Genomic DNA, 19,141 nt, shown 5'->3' with positions numbered 1-19,141 from the left:
CAGATCCTGAATTATGCGAACTGTGCATCATTCAACCTACAATTCTGCCTTGGGCTACACAGCTCCGTTCTCATATGAAGGCGAATACACAGGAATGGAAACCAAGGAAACTCACTTCTGTGGAAGGCCAGAAGCCAAGAGATGAGATGTCCATTACAGGGGAGAGAGGGGGGGAAAACAACATCTGGCATTTAAGAAAGAAGCCAGAAATCACAGGTCAACCTCATATTTGACAAGGGGCAATTGGTGCTTTCATATCGAAGTACCGCATCCCAGCTCTGAGAGCTGCAGCCCAGGGAACACAGACAAGCACACTCCAACCACTGCTCAGGTGCTGTGCAGGGCAGCACCAGGGATGAACTGCACCCTCCTCCTCTCTGTCCTCTGCACAGTATCACAGCAGAGAACTCGAGTTCTGCAAGTGCTGATAAATGGATGTGGACTGGGACTTATGCAACAGTCGCTTCTGCTCATGAAGATCCACGCTAGCTGCCCACCTCCACAAAGCGTCTCGCTGCAGCAGCACTCCCAATTCAGTTTGTTTTTCCTATTTGCAAACAAACACTGTTGACTTTTAACTAAGGAAAGTTCCTTCCTATTAAATGGTGTAACTTGCAATGTTGCCAAAATTAAAGCTGTAAACAAACAACGTGGAAAACACTCATTTCTCACTGCCAGTACCAGCAAACTGTTCCTGCGAGCCATTCGCTGCTATGCTGCACCTGACACAGGCAGCATTCTGCAAAGGGTAACAGAAGAAAACCAGAAGCAGAGAAGTACCATCCCAGTGTGATCAATTTCTTATCTAAACACTGAGCACATAAATCTCCAAAAGAAACTCCACAAGTACTTTATTGCAGGCAATTAAAGTGACACAACGCATTATCCCAGCTAAGGGCTCTCCTTTATCACCGTGCTCTCCTGATGCTGCAGGCCCAAATCTGTAACGGAGGTCCCACAAGCGGTGCCCTGGTTCTGCCCAGCTCCTCCACCTTCCCCAGCCCAGCAAGCTGCAGATTCCCTCAAACACAGCCATCACAAGGACAATTTCCCAGACCCGCACTATGGGGTCCCAGCTCTTCACTTTCTCTGCCTTTTCCTCCTTTCATTCTCAGCTGCTTAAGCAGCCCCATTTATCCCCTGTAATTGAGCCTGCTTTCCAGATTACCCTGACGTTTAACCCCTTCAGCGCCCAGCAGAACTCAAAACCCCTGGCAGGTGGTAATACAGGAGAAGGGCCGTCTATTTTTCTTCCCACTCATTCACTGGAACCTGAATTATCACCACACTGAACTGCGAGAGCTCTAACTTGTTCAGAAGAATTCTGTGAAGATGAATTCTTCGCCGTGCGTCTGCACCTTTGTCATCTGCTCCGTCCTTCCCCCGTTCAAATTTTCATTTGAGAATAGCAGTGAGGTGACTGAACATTGTTTAACTGCAGTATTTTGCAGATAAAAGAATGTCTGAAGTGTTTTCTTCACTCCTGCAGCACACAAATTTATGTAGCTACACAACAATAAAGCAAAGCCTTAAATTTAATCAGCAGAAATACTTCAAGCCATGGCAAGCTGATAAATTATTTAGAAAGGGGCTCGATAAGACCTGAAGGGAAATATGCATCAGCTGTGCAGCCCGGGAGCTCCCAGAAACAAAGACTTTTCATCCTTGTCCCTGTTGAGGCTTTTCCACCTAAACTATCTGCATGTGACAAATACGGGCGTTTACTCAAACTACATCTTGCAGTCACAAGCAGACAAGGGCTGCACTGGTAGCGATGTTAGAGGACTTCTCACACAACATCTATATAGGAACAGTCCTGGAAGGACTGACACGATCCATTTACCAGCAGTTAGCACTATTTGTGCATCCACAGTAAGATATCAATGACACTCCTTAGCTTAAGGACCCACAGTAACAAACCAGTAACACACCTAGTTTGTCCAGAATAGTCTTCTTTCCATCAGTTCTTCTGCCATTCCAAAACACTGAGAAATAGACAAAACTAGCTGCATTAGTATTTATATGAAAGGTCTAGGAAATTCAATAATGTTCCTATTGTTTTATTGCAGATGGCACATCAACTTCTCTTTATTACTGCAGAAAACTCAAGAGCCCTGTAGAGTGCAATAAAACGCTACGTGTTTAGGTTTGCAATGTTTCAAAGGGCTGTGATTTACTCTTATGAAGCAGGCACCTTGCACACAAACATCCAAGCGGGGTAATTGCCTCTTGTTTTGTGCAAACTCTACAGGCAGCGTGAGCTCAGCCCACACAGAGCACCTGCTGCTTCCAGGAGCCTGGCCCTCCTTCCTCACTAACATGGACTGCGGTGCCGAGGAGCAGAGAGAGCTCTGGCATCACCTTTGCATCGAGATGTTTTACTCTTCCTATTTGGTTTCAGATGCTGTTTGTGTTCGCTGCCAAATCTCTGGGCTGGCAGAGAGAGATGGAAAAAAAAAATCCCCAATGCGCCAAAAGGAAAAATGCAACAGGAAATTCTCCTGCTTTAAGCATACACCACATATGCTTCAAGAGTAACCCTGCTTACATAAACACACACCACGCTCCAGAAAAAAAGCAAACCCTCTGAACATCCACGTTTGAAGCCTTCTGTAGCAGATGACCCAAAGATTTGGTAATGTGAGCATTTCACTGCTTAATACAGCAGGTCTCCTTCAGGTAATGAGCTGCTAATGAAAGATAAACCAGTTCTACTTGGGCACTCCTGAATAAGGGGGCAGAGAAGTATCCAACACAGGTAAGAGGTAAAGAGCCCATACTACACTTATTTGTGTTCAGACTGCTCAGAATACATTATTATTCCATGAAGTTTGAGTTAAAAAGCAGAAGAGGGACTCAATGCATCCAATGATGAACCATCGAGCATTTGTTCAAAACCACACAGCCCAACCACCCTTTTTGGTGAAACACATTCCCAGTGGCTAGCAAAGAAAAAAACTATACACTACTGCAAAGCCAAAGCCATCTGTCTCTTATCCACAACAATTGGTCCTTTATGAAGGAATGAAAACGTGGGGAAAGAAAACAAGATCCAACAGTGTCCCCTTAAAAGATCCATACCTCCTTAAAATGAAGATCTTAGAATTAGTGCTGCTCCATAAGGGAAAAGGCAAATCTACAGGCAAGCTCATTCAATGGAGTTATTATTTCTGTGTGGGTTACATGTTATTTGTTTATCATCATAAGTTTATGCCTTGGTAGTCAATAGTTGAGGTACTCTGAAGAGGAATATTCTGATCCAAACTGCCTACAGCATACAGATAAGGACACAAACATTCTGGGGAATATTAATTGCGAACACGATGCTACAGCTTGATTCCTGTGTCCATTGGAAGCATGCTGCAGACGTGACATTTCCTTCTGGAGACCCTTGTGTAGTTTATTTACAGAGACACACAAAGCCATGCACCCAGAAGCAATGCACTTCCCCCAAAAGCAAGATGGAGCTGTTACAAACAGGAAACAAACAGCCAGCACTGCCACCTTTAACTTCTTATATACATTACTATTTCAAAAGCTTAAACCCACATTCTACAAAAGCTTACATACACACTATACTAATTCTATATAGTTTGAATTAAGACATTAACAAAGCTTTGAAGTCATCAAAACCAAAAGCTTCCCTCCACTACTAACTGCACCACATTGACTTTCTCCAATCAAGTTCAGAACAGTGCTGATGAGCTCTGGGACACACACTTCTGTAGCAGCTGAGGGCAAACGCATTTTTATTACAGAGAAAACCACAAACTCAGAACGAAAGATCAGAGAACATCTCAAAAATCAAGAACATAAATGAAGAATTCAGCTGTAGAACGCAGTACTTAAAACAAATATCCCAGACATGATTGAATTAAGCACCAGCCTAAAGAGACACCAGCTAGAGAACAGGATAGTTTGACAGCCTGCAAGAATTTATTCACACGGATGGATGATGGCAACCACTGCTGCCAGACACCGTGCCCCAGAACAGCTATGCAATTGGATTCAATAGAGCTGAGCACCAGCCCTGGAGGAGCACCAGGCCTGCAGCTCACAGGGGAAGCCCCAGGAATACTCACTCTTGGCTGCCAGTTCTCATACTGCTTCTGCAAATTCGCACCAATGGTTTCCAGAGCTTTCTGAGGACCCATTGACAGAGGATCTAGGAAATAAAATGCAAATGAATCTTTTTGACCGCAGCTGAAAATCACTCAGGACAAAATCATTTACACTTCTATACGCATTGAAGCCTTCAGTTATATTTTGTAAAATTCAGACCTGTAACCTGGGAGACCCAAATGATTCCCAAATTCTTCACTCAAATACAAATTAAAAACCACTAGAGCCTGTCAAACGTGGAAGAAGGTCTCACAAAGGTAATCAATAGCACTGTTTCAAAAGAGAAGCGAGGCTTAACACTTGTTGCTGTTAATATTGACAGGAAGTTTCTGTAGTAAATAATGACCAAAATTGAAACAGCTTACATAAAGATCACAAACGGTGCGTAACGTCGAAAGCAGGAAGCAGTGGTAGTAAATGAAGCAGGATTTTGCATTTATCAAGAAGAAAATCATCAAATATTTAATCATTTTAAGAAGCTAATTTCATCACCAGATAATTACTACAATCCATAGCGAGTAAAATATCAGCTTATGTGCTTCATTCAAAAATCATGGCCATATAATTGACAGTTAACAAGTTTCCAAAAATCTAGAAGCTAATACTTAGCAATTTAATACAAATTATTTTAAAAGGAATTAACTGAATCAATGACATTTTTAATATTATCTTTATGAATATTCTATCTCACACCATTAAAAGCAAAACACAACCAGGTATGATGAAAGCAGAATTTCCGACATGCATTAAACCCAGGATTTTATTGGAAATGCAGTATCCTTCTGCAGAAGGATTTGAAGTAATGAATCATCTGCATTTTGCCAGACAGAAAACAAACTCAAGCAGTCAGTTTTCTGCTCAGGCTTCAAGATGCACACTTCTATCAGCTTAGCTGCAGCTGCTGCTCCAGAAGCACCACCAGAACAGAACAAACACTTCAATCCTCTCTGCAGACCTTGCAGTTTCAGCACTCATCTCCACGTATCGCAGCAATCTCCGGCACTCTGAACCGTGACAGTGCCCTTGATATTTAAGGCCAGTTCCAAGCAGACACCATGGAGCTGAACAACAGTGTGGTGGACTTGGGAGGGCCTTCAGAGCAATGAACACTGCCCACACAGCAGCGCAGCAGGCTGAAGGTGCCGAGGCTGAGCTCAGCACTGAGCTCCCTGAGCCTCTGGCAGCAACAGCCCTGCACAACACCAGCCACGGCCGAGCTGTGGAGGAACCACAGCACCCCTGCTGTCCCAAGGCACATCTGGAAGCACAGCAGGAGCTGTGGCTGGCTTCTGGCAGAGATGCTGCTGGCCATTTGTCAGCAGAGCGCGCAGGCTGCAGCTCAGCCTTTACTAACAGCAATGGCCCCAAAATGCTTTCCACGCTGTCTTCTACATCTGGCAGAGACATTATGCTTCCACAACACACACCATTAGCTTCTCTTAAGACTGATACACAGAAAACAGGGATATTTTTGCAGCTTTAAGTTTCTGAAGGAAGCAGCAATGGAAATGAATACTTTCCATTTTATATATATACTTTTTTCAATTTTAGTGTGCACATACACACTAGAAATTTAATTAAAAAACTGCATTCAAAATTCTCTTTGTTGATGATAAGCACTAATAACTTTATTTTAATGACTCTGCAATACTCCTCATTCTCTTTGCTCTCTACCCATGTATAAGTGAGAAACGAGGAGCTGTTCTCTCCACTGACTAGACGTATTTGTTAGTGCATGCTCATGGTTTTTTAATTGCTATAAAGTCATCAGCAGTTTTTGGTTAAAAAAAAAAAAAAAGAAAAAAGAGATGCTGTCGATTCATAAAGCAAGTTAGAAATGAGATGTTCTGAAAGTTTTTCAGTTTCTGGTTTTGTTTTTTCAATAATTTTGTACAATGATAAATTTGCTACCGCAGCCTATTATGCACCTCAAGAAGTAGGATTATGGGGCTGTGTGTGTCACTTGCTAGACTGGATATTTCCCATTCCTATATGGAATTCAAATATCTTCATTTTCTTACCCATGGTATTTCACCTTTAATATTATTTCAGACTTAACCTCATCTTGAAAATCAGTGTTAAAACCAAGGAAACTTCTTGCTTCCTAACAAAGAATTAGGAAGTTACCCAGCGCTGCATCAAAATAAAAAGCCCATGTGTTGGCACAGCTGGAAGACATTCTTGGGAATAGTTCCAGCTCTTCTGAATTTATGCTCCCAATTCAAACAGCCTCAGAGCTGCCACCTCAAAATGCAGCGAAGTCCACACATGTTCAAGACATTTCTCTATTATGTGACACAGGGTGACTTTAAACCTTTGCAGAGCAGAGTACTCTAAAGATGTGACTGCTCAGAAATTTCTTTAGATACTTATTAAGCTACAGAAATTAAAAAAAAGGGGGGTAAGTAGCTAATTAGCAGCTTTTTATTCTTTCTCCATGATATTTCATTTTAAAACAAAGCAGAAAAGATGACCTGTGGCAGTGGTTACTGATGGTCACATACAAATCATCCACCAGACTTCCTTCAGCTCACCCCAGTTTTAAGTTCAGGAAGCACACAACTTTGAGATGACCATACATGTGATACCTCAATGTCTGTGAGCCAAGTTTCCTGGAGTTCAGCAGCTCTCAACCTACCTATCCAGCACTCCAGGCGGGCACACGGGGTGGTCTTCACCACATCAGGAGGGTCCACGCCAACATTTAGGCACAAAACTAAGGCAACACTAACAGTCTTCATCTGGAAAGACAATAAAACATTCACTTAGCATGGAAACGGATCCATTTTGGGGTTGAAATTTTACCACTACTATAAATTCTGAAGTTTCAGCTATGCTTTGTTATCTGCTCTTTAACATGGACTACTTGAAGCAAGGCAAGGCTGATTCCGTTTTTCATTTTTTAAGAGAGCAGTAGAATTTTTTAATAGAACAGTACTCTGCAAGAATAGGACTTGGTTTTTACATTACTATTTTTACACATTATATCTTTAATACAGCATGGAAATGGATGTCATTGGATTTCTTCCACACATCTTAAATAGTCACTGCTCAATGGAAATACATTATTAAAACATGTGAATGTGCCGTTCAGGGTCACTGATCAATATTAGAACATATTATATCCTTTCTAATATTAAAACCAAAACCAATAAAAGGAGAAACACCCAATGGCCAAGAAAGCCATTGGATATTGGATATCTGATGCCATTACACACAATGCCATTGGATATCTGACGCCTACACACAATGATACGGGCAATTCAGACAGACTCTGTCTTAAGTCACTTCCTCTCAAATCCTCATAATCATCCAGATCTGGTGCTCTTTTGGATACTTGTGGCCAAAAAAAGGGGATAAACCACAGTTTGCAACTGTGTTCCTCAGTCAATGAGATTGCTGCACACAGCAGCTAGGGCACCCACTGATAACTGAACTCTGAGCAAAAAGCTGCACTGAACCAATTACTAAGCACCATAGCAAGTTAAAAATATAACTTGAAAAGGATTCTTTTAGTGCTTCGTTCTCTTCTCTAAACTCCTTCATCCCAGTACCTAAAGCCGTGTCCCAGCACCAAAGGAGCACAGGCAAAGTGCTGCACCTGGTGGAGCACAGCCACCTGCAGCCCTGCTTCCCCAGGGTGCTCATTACCATTCAGAACAGCAGGAAAAAAAGCCCAAAATGCACACTCATAGAAAAAGCTGGAACCACACAAATGTATAATTTATAAAGAAAGCAGAAAGTGGAGCAGAACAACACTAGTCACTCCAAGAAGGGGAAAAGACAGGAAGGAAACCCTGCAGCCTGACTGGATCTGGAGCAGGAAGCCAGCGTGAGAAAGAAACCCAACGAAGTGAGAGCAGTGCATAGCAGTGCACACAGTGGCCAAAGAGGGTGAGCTTCACAGGACCCCATCTGCAGTCAGCCCTCCCCACTAGGGCTGCCCAGCCCCCCTCCCTGCCTGCTGCCCTTTCACCTTCATCTCTTTCCTCCTCATTTAATCAATGCACACCAAACTGCTACTTCCAAAAAAATCAGCTATCCCAGCACCTTGGTGTTGACATCTTTCATGTTGTCTGCACACCAAAAAAAAGTGTCCTCAAGAAGAATTCCTGGGCTGGGCCAGTGCTGCAACCCACACAGAACAGCACAGGGCTCCTGCCGCAGCCCAGCTGCACCACAGGTTATTTGCAAGAAAAAGATGCATTCTTTTCAAGGTAACACAGTGATACCGAGCACTAGAAACAGGAAGAACAGCCTCAAAGCTTTAACATTTTCAACAAGTTCTGTATATTATAGCACTGGGCTGACTTCTAAAAGGAACCAAACTGCCTGAGCTCCACAGAGCCCTCCCCAGATACCCCAACTCACACCCAACCATTCTGTGATTCTATTCCCTGCAGCACAGAGGTGTTGCATACCAACCAACACATCTGTAGAGAAAGTCAGCAGCCAGCAGTACGACCAGGGGAAAAACCAACCAACCAACTGGCAGCACGGTCATCAGCTGGCACTGATGGAGCCCTGAGTGCATCACAGGCATCACAAACCCATGTGGCCTCAGAAGGAACACGGTGCTGCAGGGTGTCACAGTGCTGCATTCCCCAGCAGAAGTCCCAAAGCCAGCGGGCAGCACAGAAAGCAGTGGGACCCAGAGCACACAGGCTGCTCCCTCAGGAGGACACATCCTGCCCAGCAATCAGCTTTCTCATTTATTGTTTCCCGTTTAGGGCCTAATACTTGTTTTTCAATATTTTACTAGCCATGTCTGACCTGTGACTTACGCTGAACGAGCCACTATTTACCTCATATTCCCAAGTTCTGTATTTTAAATAAGCATTTCTCCTTGAGAACAGACAGCGAGCCAGTAAAAGTTAAGTCTAACTGATCCCAAAGACAAATGGGGTTATTTCCCCTCTGTCTACCTCCCCACAACAGCCATAAAGTATTATATTTCATGACTGTTTGTTCTGCTAATAAAGAGCACATCTTTAGCAAGAATTACAACTGGCCCATGCTCCTCTCTGACTCTCATTCAATATCCGTGACGTGGAATCGTTGCAAATCAAAAGAAAGACCGAAGCCAATGCTTTGAATAATGCTTTTTGCATTTCTGAACTATTTTAGAACATACTACCAGAAACTCTGCACTGTATTAACAGCTTTGTAACACAGGAACTATCAGGATATTCTCCTCTGTCATTAAACCACGGTGGAAGTTCTCTACATTTCAAGAATAAATCCACCACCAAAAAAAAAAACAAAAAAGATATTTAGTATAAAGGATAGAAACAGCAGAATGCAGAGAAAAACCAAAAGCACAAATCCTTACAGCTGCAGGTTAAGTGCTGCTGTGAGACGGCACCCAAGGTTATCAACATGCTGTCTTCGTGTGCTGAGAGCAGTGTGCACTTCACCCTGATGGGGAACAGCAGCCATTGGCATCCCCTGGCCCAGCAGCCTCAGCCCCTGAAGGTGCTGTCAGAGATGAGCGGCACTGTGCACAACAGAACTGCTCCCAGTGTTAATGTGAGGTGGGCTGAGTCACGGCCATAGCAGGGTAGGGATGAAAGGCAGAATACCTGAGAAATATCAGCACACAGCAACTTCCTAAAGAGCCCAGCTTTCCAGGATGAGTGTGAAAGGATTACCGAATGTGTTCTGGCTGAAGAATCTCAAATTCTTCCTTCTAGAGAAGGGGTAAGAAATGATGCAAAGCAGCCTCAGAGTCATTATGCAAGGGCAACAGACATGCAAGGAAACAGAACAGTCTTAAGCATTCATTTCCCTTTGTTAAGCAGTGAAAGAAAGCATGGAGAGGTCAAAGAAGCACTCAGCTTCCAGGAGGCACAGCTGCACTGGGAGAACCCACGCCCAAACTGCTAGGGCCGAGTCAGGCTGCATTCCCAGAAGGGCCCTGGGTGCTGAGATTACTTGGAAACACGTCTCAAAGCTACAAGGAGCAATCAATCATCTCTCTGTTACCAGTGGCCTTACTGCACTGTTACCTTCAGAAACATTCAAGGTAGACCTGCATGGCAGACCAGCACAGCAGCAGCCAATTAAAACAACGCGTCAGAGGAAAAACAAGGCAACCCTAAAACCTCCCCATAAAATCTTCACGAGCCACGAGGCAAACAAGGACAGAGCCCCAAGGAAGTGAGCTGTCCTTGAATTCCTGCAGCTGCACAAAAGCAGAGCCTTTCGTCAAATCAAGAACCAGCCAAGCATCAGCAAAGGGCTTCTGAAAGTGGGGGTGATTGGCCACCACTGCACCCAAGGAAGAAAATTAAGTGCTGCATACAGGACTCATCCTCTCATTGCACTTTTGTTGAATGGAGCAAAAAGGTAATTTTCTGTCATTTCACATTAATGGTGAAGTCTCTCCCCACTCTAAAATTATCTTTGCTAGCAATACCATTGTCAGCTCCTTTCATTACACTGCATTTCTATCACTTATTACTCATACTGCAAATATAATTACAACGAAGCACTCTCCGGGAGCTATTTAAGGGAACGAGACTCCTGGACATTTCTGTGTATTAAGCCATTAAAATTTTAGATTTGCAATAATTATTTTCTTCTCCACCTAGCTAGAGGAAGTAGAAATAGCAAATGCATGGCTTTGTGGAGCTTTATATACGCACTGCTTATTACAATCTTTAAACATGGACTTAAGCCAAAGCTTACAGGAAAAAAAAAAAAAAAGGGCTTGCTTCCCAACTCCTAACAGACAGGAGAAATTTCCTCATACAGTCCCCTGGTCTTGGAAACCTAGGGAAAAAGGAAATGAAATGATTAAATCCAGGTGAATAAAGAAGTATATTTTTACTCTGTAGTCTCAGAAATTCCACAGGTTAGATTTGCTGACACAGAGCTTTATCTCAAAACCTCCTATCCAAAATTACGGAAGAAAAAAACATCTCAGTGTGATGCTCAGATGTGGCAGAGCACCTTCAGATTTTAATCTAAGCTTGCCAGGAACACAACTGTAACTGATAGGAGTGAATTATTACCTCCACCTTACAGATACATCTTCCTACCAGCAAAATCAATGGGATAGGAGATTGACTGAGCTAAAGATTTCAGTGTTTGTTGCTGTTGTATAACGGCAAGAGCTTTTTCATTCAAAATACGACCAGCCACACTGTTCAGAGCTGTTGAAATCTGCTCTCTCTGCTTAGAGATAAGAACATTTGTAGGCAGTGGTAGATACAGCACAAGCTTCCCAGCTCTGTTCGATCAATACAAGCCATCTTAACCCAGAATGACCTCTGTTCTAGGTAAGAGGAGATGCAGACTTATAAGTGGGATGGCAGTGCTCATTACTTGCAGCAGGGGGTTCGAATGGAGAGAAGCTGAATTGCTTTGTTTTGGTCTTTATTTTGAAAGACATCCATCCACAAGCAGTGCCCCACGCTACCACTCAATTCACACCCCTAAAGCACAGCAACAATCACTTCTGTTACCACTGACCTGAAGTGGTTTTCAGCCACAGCCTGAGGAGGGACACAGCACCGCCACTGCTCCCAGGGCGACCTCACAGCACCCAAGTGAAGTGCTCCAAACCAGCCAACCAGTTCACCCTCGTGCAGGAGAAGAACAGGAACCGCACTGCATTTGGTTTAGATCCTGGGCTAACTTACTGGGTTAGGAGTTCCTAAAGCACAAATGCAGTTGACAGTGTGTGAAAATGCAAAAGAAAACACAAGACAAACGCTTAAGATGCAAGAAGCCACGATGAAGGGGAGGCTGCAGCCCACACACGAGCTCCTAGCTAACAAGACCCTGCTCACTGCTGCTGCAGCCTCAGTGGCCGAATGCCTCCCGGTGCAACCCAAAGCAGCGAGCTCAAGGCAGAATAACAGGCAAGAGCTGTAATAATAATAACAGGCACGAGCTTGCAGTGCAGCCACCCTTCACTGTTTTCCTTTGCCACAAGAAAATCTGCCACGCGGGCAGGTAAATGCTCCTTGTCTGGATTAAGTGCGTTTGTATGCAGCACTGCCTTCATCTGCATTTCCATAGAAACCTAATTGTGTATTTCTCTTCTCATAAAAACAGGATTTAATTCTCACTCAGCAAGTTACCAGGCAGCAGGAACAAAACGCTAAAGTGAAACTATTACAACCAGCTTTCTCGCTCTCCACTTATTTTAGAAATCAATATAAGTACAGCACAGCTTAATTTAAATATCCTGAATTTAGTAGCAACTTGTCAGTAAAACCCAGCGTATTTGAAACCTTTTTATTTTAATCAACTTTCATGACTCGACTGCTTCTGAGGCTGAGAGATTTAATTCAATATACAAAGCATACTTCTAACCCTCTTGTGTTCAAAATATTCTTTAAATAAATAATAGATCAAAGCAGTGTCACTTTGATGGCATCTGTAGTCCAGAGAAGCAGGAGACAGAAGATTAAATGTCTTCAGAGCAGTCCTAAAGGATGAAAAGGGGGTGAGAGAATGTGCCGTTATTTTGTCTAGATTTACTACTGATTACCTTGCTTATTTGATTCTTCCCTCTTATTAGATTCCTGCCTTCTAAAGAACCTTCGAGTTCCTATAAACTCTGGGGTTTTTAGAGAAATGGAAGAAGATGAAAAAAAAAAAAAGTAATTCCATTCTGAAATCTTAGTGGAATCATTTCCTATAGCTGTAGTAAGTTAGGATCACAACATAGCATAGCTCAAGATGACAAATAGGGGCAGAACCAGCTTCTGCCTGTGGTTTCTCCATGATTCATGGGGAAAAAATGCCACAGATTTACCTGCAACTCTACAAATATGGGATTTTTTCGGTTAACCAACCTTCCTACTTTAAATATGGGCTCATTCTGTGCTTTGACAGCTGAACCGATCAAATTCAGAATAACAGAATGCATTCCATACTCTCAAATTACATCAAGAGATAACAGGTACATCCCCTCCAGCCCTCTCCAAGTCTTCCAGTAGCATCTGGGATAGAGAAAACACATTGGAGGTGAATCAGATGCAAAGAAGATATGGAGGACCAGAAAGGGAAGCAACAAACCAGGGGAGAGCGACACAGCAGCAATCAGATGGAGGCAGCTACGTGTTGGTTTTAATTTGATTAGCTGCTGTAGACAGGTGACAGAGGCCTCCAATGCTGACTCAAGGCTACAACACTGACTTTTCCTCACTGTGCTGTAATGCTCTACACAAAGAAAAAAGGAAGAAGCAACTTTCTGAAGTCAGCTGTGACACGGTGAGAGGAATTCTTTATAAAGCCAGAGAACAAGACCCAAGAGTTATGTGAATTCAGGAGGAAGGGAAGAAAGCAGTGTTCTTCAGCAAGAAGTAATTGCACATAATGGCAAACTTGCCCAAACGATACCAAATAAAGCTGTCCTAATACACAGTGACATACAATCAGCACTTCTGATATCAAGAAAAGTTGTTTCAAGCTCACGGCGAAAACAGAAGGAATAATCAGAAACATTCTGACGTGCTTCTACTTCCTTATTTCACAAAGATTAGACTCATTCTCTGTAAGGACGAATTCACTCCGGGTCTGACTTTGCTGAGCTTAGTGAGACACGCACCACTCACATCACAGAGTACTCAGAAAAAGAAACTGCAACCCCACAGGCAGGCAGTGCTGTAACCACTGCTCTGCTCTTCACTGAGATGATCCCCTTTGTCTTTAGCAGCCACATGAAAAGCACTGCAACAAATGCAACTGATTACTTCTACCTCTCATATTCATGCTGTAACCTATTGATTAGCAAGCCAGTGTTATCCCCAATTTAGAAACAGCTCTGCACATCATCAAATAAGTGAACAGGAAGTTCCACAGGAAGGCAGAAGGATCACTAAAATAGACAAGCAAGCTCATCCCACCTCCACATTCTAGTAGAGCAAACCACTTCCACGCCAAAACCCTTCAAAGGAGACATACCTACAAAACTGTGTTATGTGGCTCATCTAAATCAGACTCTAAACAAAAATTAATACAGTCCATTAATGATTTACCAAGTCAGATTTTCAGTACATAAGCACTTAGATGATTCTGGCTCTGCCAGTGCTTCCCCAACACTCCAGAGAACTGTTTAGGTGAATGTTTCTCTAGAAAACTAATGTACAGCATCCTCATTCTAATATCTCTGGAAAAAAAATCACAGGAAGGAGTTTCACCAGAGATCCCAAGTTAAGGTCAGAGAATTACTAAAGGAAGTGGAAACATATTTGGTCACACACACACAAAATCATATACACCCATACACACAAACATATGGACATCACAACCGTGAGACCCTGGGAATCTTCTGACCCAAAGCAGATTCCATGAATTGAAGGACTGCAGCTGATTATCCTTTATGTTTCTGTGGTGTTTGTTTTTAACTTAAGCTAAGTTGGGACACAGACACTGCTCTGGGTTGACATCATAAAGAGGAACTGTCAGAGGCCCTTAGCTTCATTGGTGCCACATGACATAAATTCTAGCAGAAGAGAACTACCGTTCTACAACACAGCAAGCACTTCATCTAATAACTACTTCTGTCTCCAGGTTCACATAAGCTGTTTGCTGTCTCTCGCACACACAGAGAATACCTTAATTTTACATTGCACATAACATGCTGCTGGCAAACTTCAAAACCACAACACTTCCTGCACCTTCACCACGAAACAAGTGTAATGACTGCGTTCACTGCACCTCGTGCTGTGCATTACCTGCTGATCCACAGCGCCCTGTGAGCCCTCAATAATCTTACTGCCTGCACTGAACAACATCAAATTACACTTAAAGAGCTCAAACGAGGGAGATACTCAGTCAGCGTGTTGCTGTGAACCCAGATACACATTTATCATAGCATCCCCTGAGTCAGATGGAACCCAAGGAAGCTCTCTGTGCGTCTCCGGCCTGTCTGCAGCCCCAACACCACGCGCAGGGCTCACAAACGAGTTACCCGGTCAGGGGATTGCCCACAGCCCCACTGGGGGACGGACAGCCCTCCTCCCTCCCTGCCCACCCCCTCCCACCCTCGGCCATTACCCTGTCCTTCATCCTCCAGCTCTGCGCCAAGGACTTGGAGCCCTCGATCTTCTCGCAGTGCCTCTTCTTCATGAAGGCCAGGGGCAGGTTCCAGTCCGTCAGGTCCGACTCATCCTCCTCCCCCAGCCCCAGGAGGGGCGACTGCAGCAGCTCAGACTCCATCGAGACGAGAGCTCCGGGCACGGAGGGAGCGGCAGCCCCCGGCCCAGCTCGCGGCGGGGTCACGGCGGGCGGAGGACGGCGGAGCGGGCTGAGGACGGCCAAGGGCAGAGGGCGGCCCCGCGGAGCGCCGAGCTGCCGGCGGGGCCCGGGCCTCTCCTCGCGCCTTTAGCCCCGCGGGCTCCGCGCTCGCTGCGGCGGGAGCCACGTCCGGCCCATGGCGGCTCCGCTCTCCCTCACGCTCCGGCGAGCCGCGAGCGGATCAGTGAGAGGCGAGACAGGAGCGAGCGGCGGGGAGTGGAGGACAGAAGCGACCCGCGGCGCCGGCAGCGCGACTCTTCTCAGCAGCGCGGCCAGGAGGCGGCCATCTTCCCCGGCCCACAATGCACTGCGCTACGGAGCGCCGCGTGGGACAAACGGCGCCGTGCCGGGTCGACCAAGGTTGCCATGGTGACGGCTGAGGCTCCCCTCCCCCCCGCTGTAGGCCCGAGCCCTACCCTGAAAGCAGTTCGTCGGTGTTCTAAAGCTGTAAACAGTGTCTTGAGGTATCGATCCAAAAAAACACGCATAACCTGATTTATATCAACTTCCATTAACGCTTTCAGCGTGTTTACATTCACAGACACTCGACATGCAAAAGCCCCCATCACAGATCCCCAGGTCTGTCAGAAGGAACAGCAGCAGCCCTGCTCACCTCAGTGAGATCTGGACACTGATGGCGGTGATCAAAATGGGAGCAGCGACTGCAGCAGCCGTACGCAGTGCAGATGGACCTCACGGCCGTGCTGCTGCTAATCCTGGCTGCCGACAGCATTAGGAGCGTGTGCCCATCCTGCCAGAGCGTGCAGGAGTGCAAATACCTCTGAAGGGCACAGCTGTCCCTCTGTTCACATCAGCAAAGCTCGCAAGCAGTGGCTGCTTAAGACCCAAGTCAGGTGTTTTCCCTGATCCCCCGGCCTGTGCTGGGAAAGCTCTGTGTCCCCTGCTCTCTACCCCTTTTTTTCAGGGCCTCTCCCAAAACACTGCCCTGCTCCCAAAGGAACAGCTGTATGCCCTGCACAACAAACATTCCTCCAGGCTCTGTGCAGAGATTCAGGATGGAGCCTTAGCTACCTCTGACACTTAGGTTTCACCACTGGGGCACTGCATAAGAGCTGGGGAGCACCAGAGGTACCCTGCTGGAAAACAGGGACCTGGCAGGCTCCCTGCGAGCCTTCTGTAGCTCCACAGATGGTGAAACACTAGAAATGCCTGCAACCACAAGACAGCCTGCACATGCAGCAGTGGGCTGGAACATTGCTGCCTGCATGCCCATGGCATGTCAGTGCCATACTTCCCATTTCCACTCAGACCTGGGAGCCCCCAGCCCAGCCCACATGTGAGCTCCTGATCCAGGCACCAACACCCCAACCTCCTCCAAGAGGACGCTGTTCTGCTAATAGTGCCCAAATCCGTGTGGAGTGACAATCTCCATGCTAAACACTTTTTTTTTTTTTTTTTTTTTTTTTTTTAAATGAGTGATGAAAAGGGCATAACATTTAGTTTTAGTGACAGGGAATTTGCAAAATTTGCAGAGATCGTAAATATCAAATGAAAAAAATTATATCTGCGCTTTATTAGATCACTGAATAAGCCTCATCAACATCCTTTTCTAAAGGACACATGCTGTGGGTCAGCAGGGAATCAGTCTCCATTTAAGTTCCTAGCTTTGATAGATATTGGGATGAGTTGATTTATTCAAGAACAGCACTGCCAAGCAGTTGGCCCCATGGCATCTGCTCTCAGATAGCACAAATCTTCAGGACGGTGGTCATGGGCTCTCTTTGGTCATTTGCAGCTATATGCTTTAGTCAGAGCTACTCGCCTTATTTCAGTCTTCATGGGGCAAAGACCAAAAGGAGACATAAATTATCTTCCATTTATATCTCCATAAAAGTAGTTGTTAGAAATGAAGCCTTTCCCTGAAGTTCTTTTCATCTCACACCACAGTTCAGTATCAGGATTCTCTCATTGTGGAAAAAAACTCTGCAGCTTTTATTCAGGCAAAATATTATTCAATTTTGATAGACCACAGCAAGCCCCATGCCACTAGAGTACACCATCTAGGCTACATACATGCTTCTGCTGGGCTATGTGTGGGCTTTCCTAATGTTCTGATTTAGTAACTAAACCTTAAAAATAAATATTTCTACAGTATCACAGGCTCTTAAGTCCTCTAATGACAGACTGCTTGCCTTCTCCAGGCAGCACGCTCTTGACAGCTAATTTCCATCTTAAAATTAAAGCAGGTGCTCCATTCCTACCTCAGCAGGCAGAAAGAACAGTTTATCCTCTTTCACCCTCTCTTACATATATGAAAAATGTTTTTTGAATATTCTTCTCCTTTTTTACATCTTCCTCAGACAAAACAATCCCCACCCCCTTAGCATTTCTTTTCTGATCTGATGCCTGAACCCCTCACCCCGTTGTTCCTCTCTCTTTTAGGCACTCACGTATTACCTTGCTGGGTTTGCAGTCTACTAAAACACACGCTCATGCTTACAGGCAGAACCCCACTTTCAAGGCATCATTCTAGGCTCTCATCACATCTCAAACCACTGTGTTTCAGCCCTGCTTTTATCTTTTACAAAGCTGAACCCAGGTTTAACAAATCTGTTCTTGATTAGGGCAGCACTGTAAAGCTCTTGTTCTTAGGCAATCTAGGGAATAGAAACTCTATGTCAAGCCAGCCACGTTCACTGATGTCCTGAAGACCAAAATGCAGAAGGATTATCTTCTAAAAACACACTTTGAGAAATTTTTCCACCTGCCATTCTTTTTAATGAAAAAGTCTCCTATCTCGGTCCCTGTCGGCGCCCATTGTTCAGCCCCATTCAGCCAGCTGCTTCTAATTCCACTCTTTCGTGGGAAGGAAGAAAAGTACGGAAAGAAGAAAGTGATTCATAAACATCGAGAGATTTCATCTTGCATTTTCATCAGTCGCGTTCGCAGGTCACCAAATGAGTCGACATCAGGTTCAAAGTCCACGTGCTCAGCCAGAGGGCTGCTCTTTTGAAGGCTTCCATAGCAAATGCACGTCTGTGTGCCCATGCATGCGAGCACACCTTCCCCATGCGCGGGCTCACAGCCAGACGCTGCTTGTACAGCTTTGCCAGGGCTGCCTTCTGCATTTAGGGCTAACAACAAGGTTTGTTTTAACACTTCAGTTGGGGAAGCTTTATATCCTAAAGACGGTAGGTAAAATATTTATTAGGAAGAATATCTATTTTTAACTAAGCCTGATATCGTTTCTATTATTTATGCATGCACACAGACTTCCCCACTCATCTCCCTGCAGCAAATGTGAGTCGGAGACTGGAGGGTGGGAGCGGGAAGTGGAGCCCAGGGAGGATGGCACCAGGAGGAGGTGGGAAGGGGGTGCTTCTGTGCCAAGTCCAATACACAGCAAGAAGTGATTCATGAGATTGACTCTCCATCTTATAAAAGAATCCCAGTGACGTCCCTCTGAGTGGAAGAGAACTGGAAGATGTGTTCCCAGCACAGCATCCTCTTCCTCACTTGCTTCTCCATAGGTACACATGCACACAGGTAGGGAAACACACGCTGTGCAGGTGCTAAGCCTGCCAGGTGCTCTGTGTAGAGTTGTGTCCGTCAGGAGGACCCGATCAGGAGCATGATGGATTCCTCTTCCTCTTCCTCTTCCTCTTCCTCTTCCCTCCCTTGGCCTCCTCTCCTCCCCTCCCTTCCCTTCCCTTCCCTTCCCTTCCCTTCCCTTCCCTTCCCTTCCCTTCCCTTCCCTTCCCTTCCCTTCCCTTCCCTTCCCTTCCCTTCCCTTCCCTTCCCT

The 19,141-nt window shown here is 45.0% G+C and overlaps 1 protein-coding gene across 2 annotated transcripts in view; it reads right to left on the bottom strand.

Annotated features, from left to right (window-relative positions):
- Positions 1 to 15,351, bottom strand: part of RPTOR (regulatory associated protein of MTOR complex 1) — a 118,566-nt gene extending 103,215 nt beyond the window's left edge. For both annotated transcript variants that reach the window (XM_042832910.1, XM_042832911.1), the window contains exons 1-3: positions 15,139 to 15,351; positions 6,761 to 6,863; positions 4,083 to 4,165 (exon numbers count right to left, since the gene is read on the bottom strand). In XM_042832910.1, coding sequence (XP_042688844.1) covers positions 4,083 to 4,165; positions 6,761 to 6,863; positions 15,139 to 15,300 — 348 coding nt within the window. In that variant the 5' untranslated portion in view covers positions 15,301 to 15,351. The remainder of the gene's footprint in view (positions 1 to 4,082; positions 4,166 to 6,760; positions 6,864 to 15,138) is intronic.
- Between the last annotated feature and the right edge of the window lie 3,790 nt (positions 15,352 to 19,141).

The sequence above is a fragment of the Centrocercus urophasianus genome, unplaced genomic scaffold (genome assembly GCF_019232065.1).
Source record: "Centrocercus urophasianus isolate 14NV4802_14NV808 unplaced genomic scaffold, USGS_Curo_1.0 seq_40, whole genome shotgun sequence".
NCBI classification, from domain to species: domain Eukaryota; kingdom Metazoa; phylum Chordata; class Aves; order Galliformes; family Phasianidae; genus Centrocercus; species Centrocercus urophasianus.
Note: the sequence above shows the minus strand (reverse complement) of the source record. Positions and strands in the feature narration are given on the sequence as shown.